A 13,532-nucleotide genomic window follows, 5' to 3' on the forward strand; every position below is an offset into this window, starting at 1 on the left:
CTGAACATTCAGTGTTGAAGAGCACCATAAAAATAATATTCTGCTGGATTTTTTATAAAAATGATAAAGAATTCTCATTATGCTGCATGAAGTTTTAAATAAACTCTGCAAATAGCCTAGCAAGAATAGTTTGATTTCACTGAATTGTCAGAGAAAAGATAATACCAGTAAAATGTAATGAAAAATTATTTAAAGCCTCTTTTGTTCTGTAGTTACTGAGCTCTTAAGAGAAAAGACCTGAGAGATCACATTGGATAAAGCCCCTAATCTATAACACAAACACACAGTAAGAAAGATAGTATGTAATATTCCATGAGGGGTTCTGATAACTCAAAGGCAAGAAAAGTCACTTGTGGGTTAGGCTAAGGCTGATTAAGCCTTTAAGACATACCCTAGGAGACTGGTGGGATTTGAACAGTAGAGATGGGTATGAGGTGGGAGAGGAAGGAAGGAAAAGATATGAAAGGCTGTTACTCAAAGGGAGGATCCATGAAGGAGCTTAGTGGGGTCTGGGGCTGGAGAGGAGAGCTAAGGCTGGACTGCGGAGAGCTTGAACACTAAGCCACGAAACTCGGAGTTCATTCAAATAGTAACAGGGAGCCCAGGGAGGTTTCTGGAAAGGGAAGTAGCATGATCTGATTTCAGGAAGATCCATCTGATGCTGATCAAGTATATCTGGTGCTCAAAGTCAAAAGGCAATCACCCAACAAAAGGCCAGTGGATTCAGTCACTAAACTATCAGAAGGTACACTGTCATGGTGCTCTCCAACCTAGGTGAGTGGAGATGAAACAGTTCAATAATTTCCCTCGTCTCCCCCCTAGCACGCTCTCCTATCGATGAGGTTTGGTGACCTAAGGCAGTTCAGGCAGTTCTCCCTGAATGCAGTTACTGAGTTGTCTGGAATGTATGAAGTCCTCACTGGGATGTATTAAAAAATTCCTTTTGTGCAAAGAATTTTTTTAAAAATCACACTGGAAAGACACTCCTTCACAGTTGGAAACACCAATGGTGTCATCCAAGGCACCCAGTAGGGCTCTCTTTTCTCTGGGCATGCCACCCAGTGATGGCACAGCCAAGGCGCGGCTCCAAACATAAAGACAACAGGAGTGCAGGAAGAAGGGGGCAGAAGAGGATGACAGCATAAAACTAGTTTTGAAAAAGAATCTAGGTAAGAAACCACTGTTTATTTTCACTTTACTCATTCATATATACATTTCCACTATCTGAAAGTCGTATATTTACACGGAATGTAAACATTTTTCAATTGTCTGAAATTGAAAGAAAGATATTTCTGGACACCTTCAAAAACACAAAACATCTGGGTGTTTTTGCAGACTAACTGTGAACAATGGGTCAAATTATAATACATTACAAATGTAATCTGGAATAAATTAATTGGCAAAATTTTCAAAGTATATGGTCTGAGCAGCTGCTTAAGTTCTTTTTTTTATTTAAATTGGAACCAAATTCTTGAAACAGTTATCATCAGAATGTGTCAAAAGTCACCTTATCCTGCTGTATCTCGCACAATTCCTATTTGAGAAAGTCAGGCTGGGTGTTAGCAAGAACCTAGCTAGCACTGACCCTGTTTCAGATACTATCAAAGATGGACATTCACCGATACTGATATAGGAAAATGCATTAAAGGAAGTGGAAAATGTCCTACCATGGAAGAGAAAAAGTGGTGAGAAAGACGATGTTAGAATGTTGGAAACACGTTTCACATACTTCATTATTACATAATTATCATAATCATCGCTGTTTTAACTGCAGCAGCTATTCTTTACTACAGGGCTATGGCAGATTCCATGCTAAGCACTTTACATGTAACAGATAATTATATTATTTAGATATCTACGAGAAATTTATCCCTCACAAAATTCCTATGAATTAATAATTATTTTCCCACTGAACAGAGCAAATTACTTAAGTTTTGCAATGAAGTTTTTTCAAGTAATTTGGTCAAGGTTGCATAGCTTATAAATGGAAAGGCTGGGACTGAAACCCAAGTCCCGTTCAATGTACTCTGAACACTTACTTCCAGATGCTTAGAATACTATAAAACTGGCAGGGTAGGTGAAGCTAACATGAATCAAATAATCCCATAATGAAATGCTAAATTTTAGCTGTGACAAGAGCAACAGATGTGACTTTTGCAGGGAGAGGGGGAGGGACAGTTGTTCCCTGAGGAGGTCTAATGCCATCTGAGATCTAAAGAACTTGAGTTGCCTTGAGGAAAAGGAAGGGAAAAGCATTCCAAGCAGAAGGCACAGAATATGCAAAGATGATGTGGTAGGAACTCCAGGGTGGTGAGGGCTCAAAGAACAAAGTGAGATGGAGAAAGGGCGTGATAATGATCTAGGAAATTCAGATTCATCAGGTAAGAAGGCTACAGCTTCACACACCCCATGCACAGGGTTTTGTAGACCATAGTAAAAAGGTTTTGTCTTTATCCTAAGCACATTGGGAATTTATTTTATTTTATTGCTGGTTGTGGTTGTTTTTCCTTGGGGATAAGGAGTGTGAACTAAGATATCAGTGTCATGCAGCCTCTTACAGGAATCTTTCAGGGGCGGGTGGGGGGTAGGGGAAGAGATTTTTTTAAAAATGGATATTCCAGAGCATGAACTTCTATGTTCCAGAATAGACATCTATTGTATTTCTAAATATCCCCCAAAGTGGGGATTTAAGGTGCAAATGGAAGGATGGCATACAGTCTCTGGAGGTAAACTGAGGCATAGCTAAGGTTATCTTGGGGGGCCCAGGCTGCAGGAACACAAGAATAGTGGGATAGAAGTGCATAGTAAGAGACCCTAACATAAAAATGTAGAAACCCATTTCTAGCTGAGGCACAGAAATGACTGTTTTCACACCTCAGCTCCCCAGCCACGAGCTGTGTGGCTCTGGATAAATCACATGTGTTTCTGTGACAATTTCCCCATTTGTCATAGTACCTGCCCCACAGGATTATTTTGAGAATGAAGTGAGTATATAATGTTGGGTTGCCGGAAAAGTCATGACTTTTTTTTTTCTACGTTTTTCGTTGCAAAAATGCGTCATGACTTTTCCGACAACCCAACACATGTAAAGTATGTAGAGCTGAACTTGCACACAGTAAGTACTCAATAAATACAAGCCATCATTATTAATATTATCATTCTTATGAATACTACTGTGAAAAATCAACATGGTAAGTAGTTAAGGAAATGAAAACATTTGTAAGTATACATCTAAGGCATGTTCTCAAACTTGCATATACATGAGAATCACCTGGAAAGCTTGTAAAAAGTATAGATTACAGGCAAGGCCTAGGAAACTAGATTTTTCATAAGCTCTTAGGGGATTCTGACATAGCTAATCCAATCATCTTATTTTGAGAAGTTTCAAGGCCTAGAATTTAAAATAAATATTCAGGCATCGAATAAGGGCTTTCATTGCAAGGACTTTATAAGGATAACTTTATAAAACAAATTTTAGATTTTATTTTTGTTAAGGCAAAAATGAAACAATCACTTGCAAAATCTACTTCTAGAAGTAAACTAATCAGAACCCTTTTGATTGGCAAAATATATAGTGTTTAGTTTTTAATATGCATTCTCACAAATTATTTATTTTGGGGAGGGAAGTGTTTGTGTCATTTTATTTTATTTACTTTTTATTAAATTTATTGGGGTGACATTGGTTAGGAAAATTATATAGGTTTCAAGTATATAATTCTGTAATAGGTCATTTATATAGTACATTGTGTGTTCACCACTCAAAGTCAATTCTCCTTCCATCACCATATATTTGACCCCCTTTACCCTCTTCTACCACCCCCTCCACCCTTACCCTCTGGTAACCACTAAACTGTTGTCTGTGTCTATGAGTTTTTGTTTCTTTGTCTTGTTCATTTGTTGCTTTCAGTTTTATATCCCATATAAATGAACTCATATGGTTCTCAACATTTTCACAAATTATTTAAATCTGTGATTCCAAACGGCCCAAACATGTCACTGTATGCTGTATTTTGAAGAGAAACTAAAATAAACATCTGAACAGTGATATATATGTTCTTTAATTATTAGATTTTATTTTCTATCAAAATTAATAGAGCTTCTCTTCAATCATACAGAGAAAATCATTTTCTGCTAGGACACAACTAAAACTCCGCAAGTTCTTTCACTTTAGATCAGGGTTATTCAGCCTCAGCGTTATGTAATCATTTTAAGTCATTATTTACAAGAATTATTTATACTAACAAGCGACCTTCTTCAGAAAAGTCAAACAAGTGACTAAGTTCAGGGAAGGTGAAATCATTGCCCTCATGCACACATGTGGTGAACAATGTCAGAGAAGATTATAAACTCAAGGTATTATTTACTCCTTGCTCACAAAACCATTACACAACCCAATGCTTGGGATCTTTCTTAACCCAACGAGAGTATGAAAATGCTGCTTAGGCTCTTTATAATAATAAACAATGCACATTCCTGTTTTATTTGCAAAAATAATTAGCAGCAGCTGCTACTCACACAGAATTTTTAACAGAAAATATTTTACATACTGAACCCAAGTATTTCAGAACTTAAAAGAGCCTGACGCCAAATGAAGTGTTCTGCCTTTTTTAAATTTAAAATAAGACATGACAATTAACTTCTACATTCCTTCATCTAATTAGAAAAAAATGACTGAAACATTTTCCTGAGACTCAAAGAAAACAGCTGGACACATCTGTCAACTACACATCTCTGGAGAGAAAGGAAAACTTAATGCTTTAATACCGTACTTACATGTGAGGGCTCAGCTCATAAAAATTTCTATTCCTGTAATCTTCCACTTTCTCTGGAGAATAAATGGGCAATGACCGGTATGGGTTAACAGATATAACCACACTTCCAATGTACGTCTGCAAAAGAAAGAGTAAAAAAATACCCATTAGTACATAGGATGTGCTTTAACATCTTAAACCTTAGTGACACATAGTTTCATCCTTTTAAAAATAACACTAGTTCTACTTGACCACTTATTTTATACTTTTCAAGAATGCTTTATTTACATCCCTGAAGACATACAGTCAATGTTTATTCATTTCACTGATAAATGGAAAGCACAGATTTATACATTGAAAATACTTTTCAAAATAAAACTAGATTAATTTATGATCCTGAATAAGAGTTCACCAAAGCCCCATCAAATTTGCCCAAAATTCCGTCACCAACCACTGCTAAGTGTGAGCAAGAATATGCTTTCTGGGACTCCGGTTAGAACTGGTGTTTCCTTCTCTCATCTTCATCCTCCTGTTTCAGTCTATAGTAACCCAGAGCTTCCCCTCCTCCCTACCCACATCTGTACCTGTCAAATAGGTGCACTGCCCTTACGCAACCCTGTCAATCTCTACAATGGGCTCAGATCACGTACAACTCAATGTTAGAGCCAGTTATTCCTTGGGCATTCAAACAACATAATTTCATATTACATCTAAGGTACTATGATATCAGAATTTAAATGTACTTGCTGAAGGAGAGTACATGTTAAATTTAAATTTAATGCAGAATTTAAATGTACTTTCAGAGGCACCAACACTATATTTTAGCAGACACCAACCCTCTCACATTACAAACCGGAACACTATTTATCTTCCTTTCCATTTTGATTTTAAATTACTGGCAGCAGGAGTAATGTTGGTTTAGTTCATACTGTACAAAGACTAGCACAATGCCATAAGCAAGAGTCACTTAACTGTGACTCCTCATCTTAGCAGATCCATTTCTCCTTTCAGTTCCAACATCATAAAGATGGATGCAGGGGAAAGTGCTAACAAAAACATGTTAAGTAATAAAAACTTTTTTTAAGAAAAGTTTTTCCATCATTGGATTCAAAATTATCATTCTAGAAAATTAGACTAGAGAGCAGAACACTTGAAAATGTTTCACTGATTTTTTTTTTTAACATGGATTGATTATTTTAATTATAAAAGAACTTTTCCCCCAACCTAGAAAACTGAACAGGTCATTTTTATACACATTTTCATCATATAAGAACACAGTCTTATCAAGAGTAGACAAGACTGCTGTTGTGAAAGAAAACTCAATTCTCATGCAATTTTTTGCATTTAGTTCCAGCATGCTATCACTAGGACCCAATGAATCTGGCCTGACAAGAGATGACTCCAAGTTTCCTAACTTATCCCATTTAGACAAGACTTTTTCACGGTTTCTCCACACTCCAGCCCACCTGGGCAAGTAGATGGGAAGATACTAGAGACTGAATAATTGAAATGCTTCTAACTAATTTACTAGAATTAGTTACATTGGTAGATATGGAAATACAATGATTGGTTATTCCTTTAATATCTGTTGATTAAAAGATAGGCCTTCTTTTAGAAAAGTACATGAATTTCCCTTTTTAGGTAATTTCTTAAATACAGCAATAAAAATATATATTTGTTGTTAGCAGAGAAATGAATTATCAAGTTGCTCTTTAAAACCAAACTTCACAGTAGCTAAATTCTTGATAAAAATCTGCTTCTGTGGCATTCTTGTACAGAGAACAAACTGCTGTCTCAAACCCAAAATCAAAAGGCACGCCACCAAGTTAAAAGTTTCTCTTTGCTACTTGTGACTTTTATACATACTGAATTACGTGTGCTTTTTTTTCCCAGCTATTTACCTATCACCTACAACAGGTCTGGCCCATTAATGATGTCTCATAAATGTTTGTTAACTGAATGACTGATTTGCACAGGGCCCGTTCATTGCTAAGAAAGTGGACGGCACAAACCACTGACTATCGTACAATTATCCTTCTGTCAAAATAGCATGCCAAGTACACTGCATACAGTGCCTAATATTTTATTAAACCTGCATGCCATGTGTTGCCACTGAACAAACCCTTAAAGCTATATGCTCTCCCCACCAGGTTCCTTGTCCTACTGTGGTCGATTGTTTGTAAAGATGGCTGGGATAATTCCTTCCACCCTGTATGCATACCGCTTTGAAATGTGACTGCCACTCTTTCTATCAGGAGATAGTTTATTTCTCCACCCTTTCAATCTAGACTTGTCTGTGCGACTTGATTTGACCAAAGGGACATTATAAGATGAGATACATGCATAGGCTTGAAAAGCATTTGTGTAGTAGGATGTACTTTTTTTACGACTGCAAGTGGAAGCCATGATGTGAACAAGCTCGAGCTAGCCTGTTGGAGAGATCATGTAGAAAGCGCAGTGACCCTGAACTACACAGCCTGACAAGCATCAGCTATATGAGCGAGACCACTCTAAACCAACCAGCCAGCCCATTAGTTAGGCCAACATATGCCTAAAGCTACATGCACGATCCCAGGTGACACACCAAACTGAACTCAGCCTAAATTGCTATCCCAAAGTTTTGGGGGCAAATAAAGTTATTGTTTTAAGCTATTAATTTTTTTTTGCGGGGGGTGGGGGGGGCCGGTGTTACCCAGTAACAACTACTGATAACACTAACACAGCTCAGCAAGTCAGAAAAGGGGCCAGGCAGAACAAGCTTTATCAATCTATTTAAATAGGCAAAGAGTAAAAGAAAACTGTGTCTCCATTCCACTTCATGCAAATGTTTCAGATATGTAGCTCTACTCTTGAACTCCTACTAGGTTTGTCCTCTGTTATTATATCTGTCCTTGCCGTTTATGGGTTTCTTCCTTGAAGGTCCTATGTGTGTTAATCAAAGGTTTAAATAGTCCCACATGTGCCAAGAGGATAACTCAAATGTCCATAGTCACAGCCCTCCTTTCTCTGAGATGCGAAAGACCTTCCTGACAGCAGCTGATTGGCTGGGTGGATTTTACAATTCTGCGCTAATTTCAGGTAGCTACATTCACGTAACTGCAGTACCAGATTAACCCTCCTGTTTGGGGATCGGAAAAATAGTGACCAGGCAGTTCATTGTTACATCAATTAGCATTTAGACTTATAAATGATACACTTGATTTTGATTTTTTTTTTTAACAAGCCACTGTACGTTATTTAAAGTTGGTAATGTTTTATTGCATCATGTTTCAAAAGTATGGTAAGCTAACTCATGAAATAACCCTTGGAATTAAGAAATTGGACACAAGACACAGAGTTTCTTAAAGTCAAGTATGTGCCTAAAAAGGCTGGTCCGTTTTATTCTGAATATGCCAAGGAGAAAAAAAACGGAAGAAAAGTATTGTACATTTTTACAAAAGGGAAAAGCAAAGCGGATCCGCCTCTTGCCCCTTAGAGCTCCACTCACTTATTCGACTGGAAATAACAAGTAAGAATATACTGCATCCAGCACCAGTGACCTGGTCTGGAGCGCGGATGGTGTAAGTACCAAGAGAGCCCAGAAAAGACCTCCGGCCGTTTAGTTCATTCCCACCAGGCCACTTCGGTGACCGTGCTCACACTCGAACCCGGCCCCTACGCCCCAAACGATTCAGAGAAACTCCTACTCGAATCCAGAGGATGTTCTTCTATTTGGTTGATCACGCCAAAAAGGACCCCTTCCACGTAATGGCCAAGACTATCTACCAGTTAGCTTCTAGCTACCTTCTCCGGAGACAAGTCTGGCTCCCCTTACCCTCAATGTATGTGTGTATGTACTGTATGTATGTACGTATACATGTATGTATTTGCTCGGTATACTTATTTACTCCTATCCAACCTATAGCCAACCTCCTAACCATCCTTTCCACTTCCTAGCTCAGCACCTCCATGCTCCTGTTAGGTAGAAGGTAAAAAATGTAGGAGGAGGCGGGGCTGGACAGGGTCCCTAGTGGCTACAGAAAAAGCTCATAAATAGCTTTGATTAACTGCCTCCAGCCACATACCTGTTTTTACAACAATAGATGACTGAGAGGTGGTCTGGAACAAGATAAGGATCTGAGTCAACAGACTCCACCCATCTTAGGAGGTTATACCCTCGCCTGGAAGAGCATGCACCCCCTTTTCCCACCAAATCAATATGGAACTCCCTCACCCCACTCAGCAAACTGTACGTCCTGAGGACAACGGGACTGGGAGCCTATGCCTCTCTCCCCCACCTCGGCTAGGATCGTTCTCTTCCCTGAGAAAGCTTCACTAATAAATCCTGCCTGCATGCTCATCAGCTTGCTGGCCTCTGACTCTTCACTGCGTGGGCAAGAAGAACCGAAACTCCCGTAACACTCGCATCCCTCAGCACCCCCGGTCCTCAGGCATATGCACCCCACCGCCATGACCAAGGAAAGCTCCCTCCACTCCCACTGCTCTGCGGGACCAGCCTCTGCCGTCCGAGGGGATGGGGGGATGGGATGGGATGGGCAGGGGGAAGGAAGATAAAGGAACAAGGAGAAAAGAAAAGAAACGGGGAAGGGCAAGCGGAAAAGCTCTACCTTGCTATAAATGGCACTTTCAATCAGCAAGTTTATCTTTTACTTCTCAAGGGCAGACATTAAATCAAGAATGTACAAACATTCCGAAGTCAAAACAATCCTGTCTTCATATTTCACATATCTCTAGCATTCCAGAACAGATGCCTTGCAAATAACACTTGAGTATTCCTATTGTGATTACAGTGAAAACTGGTCTTTTCTGGAGGACATGAACTTCCACTCTCCATATCACAATTCAGTACCCCCAAAAAAATCCTCTGATATATACCGGGGGTGCCAAAAAATGTGTACAAGTGGACACTTTGGTCAATGTTGCTCAAGCAGTAGCTCGCCATACTCAGAAGTGTCTGGACACTGATGGTAACCCTCTTGAGCACCTCTTGTAATTGCAGAAGTCAAATGTGACTTGTATTCATCTTTTGTTATTGGTATATATTGAGTATTACAATTTTAATATAGTTTCCTTTCTTAAAATGTGTATATATATTTTTTGGCAACCTCTGTATATAAATCAAGGACCATGAATATTATTCTATAAGAGTTCTTCCAGAGCCCCATCTTAAGAGATTCTATTTCAATGGTCTAGGGAGAGGCAAGGCATTGGTCTCTTCTAAAGCATCGCCAGATAAAGCAATTTGCAACTCGATTTGAAAACCACTGCTAATGGTCTTCGCCTTCAGGACTCCCAGGACTGGGTTTTACTCTCAAATGCAGCAATCATGCTAGTGTCACTGTTGGCCTATCTTCTATCTTTCTTTCCCATTTAAATATTCCTATGTAATTAATTCTGTAAACATTGCAAAATGAAAAGCCTTTTAGCCTACTTTCATTTTAGCCACAGTTCTAATAAACTCGGCACATGGTATGTCAGCACACTACAAAGAAACAGCAGAAACATCTGTAAACTGGGGCCATTCTATAGCAGTGTATTTCAAATGTCTGACTATGACTCATGGCAAGAAATAAAATTTTCATCACCACCAAGTATGTGTACTTGAGTGTCTATTTATATACACATAAATATATATATATATATGAAATTACAATTTCACAAAACCATAAATACCCTAATCATACACGATGCATTGATATATTTGTTTGATTCTATTCACTACACTTTTTTTTAAATTAATTTGCTTGTCCTAACCCACTAAGTGGTTTTCATCTCTCACCAATGGGCTGAAACTTGCAGTTCAAAAAAATAATGCTACAGAGCAGTTCTTAATGGCTTTTCCATTATTGATCCCTTTGAGATGGCAATGAAAGCTATGAACCTTCTCTCCAGAAAAAAACACACATATAATAAGCACATAAAAGTTTGCATACAATGGATATACCAAGATAAGAACTCCCACCCTAAGGGGAGGAACACCGGCCAATAATGGCAAAGGGAAGACACAAAGGGTAAGAAAAAGAGAAGCAAACAAAGAAAGAACAGGAGAAAAGAGTGATCAAAATAATTCTAAAGTGTAGAAATGAAAAGCTACCTAGAGTAAGAGCCAACCGTTCAGTTCTGCTGGCCCTGGGCGCTTTATTATAGCACTGAGTCAGACACACAGCATAACAATCAAGGGCCAAAATGAGAGACAGCATTCTGTTTCTGATGACAAGGCTACATGCAGTGCTTTTTTCCAGTTAAGTAATGAGGCACAATTTTAGTATTTTATGAGCCTCAATTATGTAGAACTAACTGTATATACACAATGCCAGAGAAACAAAACGTTAGTATATATACGCCAAAAAACTCAGAGAAGTTTCACGTCTTTCCTATCATGGTTCTTCTCAGGGTAACATTAAGGTCTTTTAGAAGCCCTAAAACCCTGTAGGTTGACATTTCACTTTCCCATATGAAATTGAAAATAAAATTATAACTAAATCATAAAAAACTGTAAAGAAATTCTACGATGACTTTTCACCATGATGGCTACTCGGATGCTTCTTTTCAAATATCCAATTCTTCCAATATATTTTTAAAGCCCTGCTTTGCTAAGGCTCTAACTAGGCATCCCATCTGCCTACCTACCCAGCTTCCGTATTTTCTTCAGAATGAATTTTAGTTATTTGTTTATAGTCTCTGCAGCTCCTTAAAAACTCATCCCCAAGCCCGTTAAAATGCTGGCATATATATATACACTTAATATGCACCTTTTTACTAAACTCCTCCTAAATCCCCACGAGATAGATATGAATTCTCCATCTTCATGTCCATAACAATGGAGCACAAAGAAGTGCTATGACCACATTATCTAATACAAGTGGAATCAGGACCAGGAGCCAAGAATCTGTTCTCCTTTCATTACAGAATACAAATCCATGCCGTCTGGTAGGCCTAGGAAGCTTTGACAAAAAATGGCCAAGAAGGGTGTCTAATCACAGGAAACGTGTTATACATACAATGCCTTAAAGTGGTACCTTCACATTTTGTATAATGGAAAGCTGCTCTGTTGGGCAGAACCCTCCTATTTGACTCTGAGGAATGGAGACATCCGTATACCACCAGGAATAAACAAGGGGGGAGGGGGAGGGAGGATAGGTCTTCTAGTGAGAGGGAAAAAGTCTCTTCTCAACAGAAAAGATTTCTTTTTAATGTTTATCCCAGCACACAAAGTTGTGCCTACATCATGAAGAAATGCAAGGCATTGTATCATAATCATCCCTGAACTTCAGAGAAATAAACCAGGAAAGTGGCAATGCAACAGGCAAGATTTATTTAAGTATCTTAATTCATGCTAATTATTTAACCTAAAATTGCACCAAAGAAATATTACAGAACGTGTAAAAGTCCTCGAAGTCCCAGTCTCTAAGCCATGCTGCTTTCCCCTGTGAAGTAATAACAGTTCCAATCCAGGATGGGGCAGGACTCAGGTAAAAATCGCCCTTCACGTGGCTGTATAACTGCACTGATCGCCTAGACTGAATTTGGGCTATGCCCATTTAACAAGCATGCAACAAATTTACTAAGAGCTTCTTTAGGCAAAACATCATGTTAGACATAGTGGGAAATATAAGATGTGGGCACAGACCAGGCTTATAATAGAGCTTAGGAGGGTGAGACTTTTAGATCGGAAAACATGAAATCGAAGAGTTAACTACTCTGGCCACGAAAACAGATTGTGAAATAGGATTTAAGTGATGCTTGCCTGAATGAGTCATTAATCTTCTTATCTTACTGTCTAAATGAGTGCCTGGGGTTTCAATGAAGGAAAGGTCACTGTGAACCTTGGAGACCCAAGAATGCCCCAGGGGAGTCGAGGATTTGAACAGGTCTAAAAAGATGGGCATGATTCAGGTAATGTTTCCCCCAAAGAGTGGCATATGACATTTTAGGTTCTAGGTAATAGTTGAACCCCACTCTCTTTAAAAAAGTTTCCTAAGATAGTTGTATCCTTCAAATTGTTGTTTTTTTTTAAAGCATGAATCACCAGAGACTCAAAACAATTATCTGTATACCCAGGTTCACTGCAGCATTGTTCACAGCAGCCAAAAGGTGGAAGTACCTAAGTATCCATCAATGACTGTGAATAAACAAACGTGGAATATTCAGCCTTTAAAAAGGAAGGGAATTCTGATACATGCTCCATATAACATGGATTCAAACACTGTCAGAGGCACAAAGGCCCATCCAGTCACATTTCAGAGACAGGGAATGGAACACCTTGCCTAGAGAAAGGCCTCCGGTGAATAACAGCCTAGAAAATAAAATTGGGCTAAACTGTAAAGCACCTCGTATGTCAGGGTGAGGAGTCTGAGCTTCAGTCTCGAAGCAGTTTTGAAGTAAAAGTCAGTGTGTGGGGTGAGGGGTTAGATGATGAAACAGACTGAATTTGAAGCCAAGTCATCCTGACAAGTGTTCTGAGCTCTTCATTCAGAGTCTATGTCCAACAGCATTATAATGCATCAAATATATTTCAAATATTGTATAAACCTTGGGCTCCACGTTATTGGGCAAAGTTTTTCACTTTTCTGTGAACCTGGGCACATAAACTTCTCCAAGCCCCAGTTTCCTCAGCTGGACAAGGAGGATGACACTAGTTCCTCCCTCGTCTAATTCTGAGGAGTAAATGAAATTGTGTGTTACCGCATGAAACACAGCAAGAAGTCTATAAATGTTACCTACTGTGATTAAAGAAACTCAGTTTGGCTCCATTGGACTCTCGTGGCCACAGTAAATAGC

General features: G+C 38.8%; 1 protein-coding gene across 4 annotated transcripts in view; it reads right to left on the reverse strand.

Moving 5' to 3' along the window:
• The window catches only part of MYO1B (myosin IB), a 172,493-nt gene that overhangs the window by 116,543 nt on the left and 42,418 nt on the right, over positions 1-13,532 (reverse strand). For all 4 annotated transcript variants that reach the window (XM_019662350.1, XM_019662352.1, XM_019662351.1 and 1 more), the window contains exon 3: positions 4,774-4,889. In XM_019662350.1, the coding sequence (XP_019517895.1) occupies positions 4,774-4,889 (116 nt within the window). The remainder of the gene's footprint in view (positions 1-4,773; positions 4,890-13,532) is intronic.

This window comes from Hipposideros armiger, unplaced genomic scaffold (assembly GCF_001890085.2).
Source record: "Hipposideros armiger isolate ML-2016 unplaced genomic scaffold, ASM189008v1 scaffold_372, whole genome shotgun sequence".
NCBI lineage: Eukaryota > Metazoa > Chordata > Mammalia > Chiroptera > Hipposideridae > Hipposideros > Hipposideros armiger.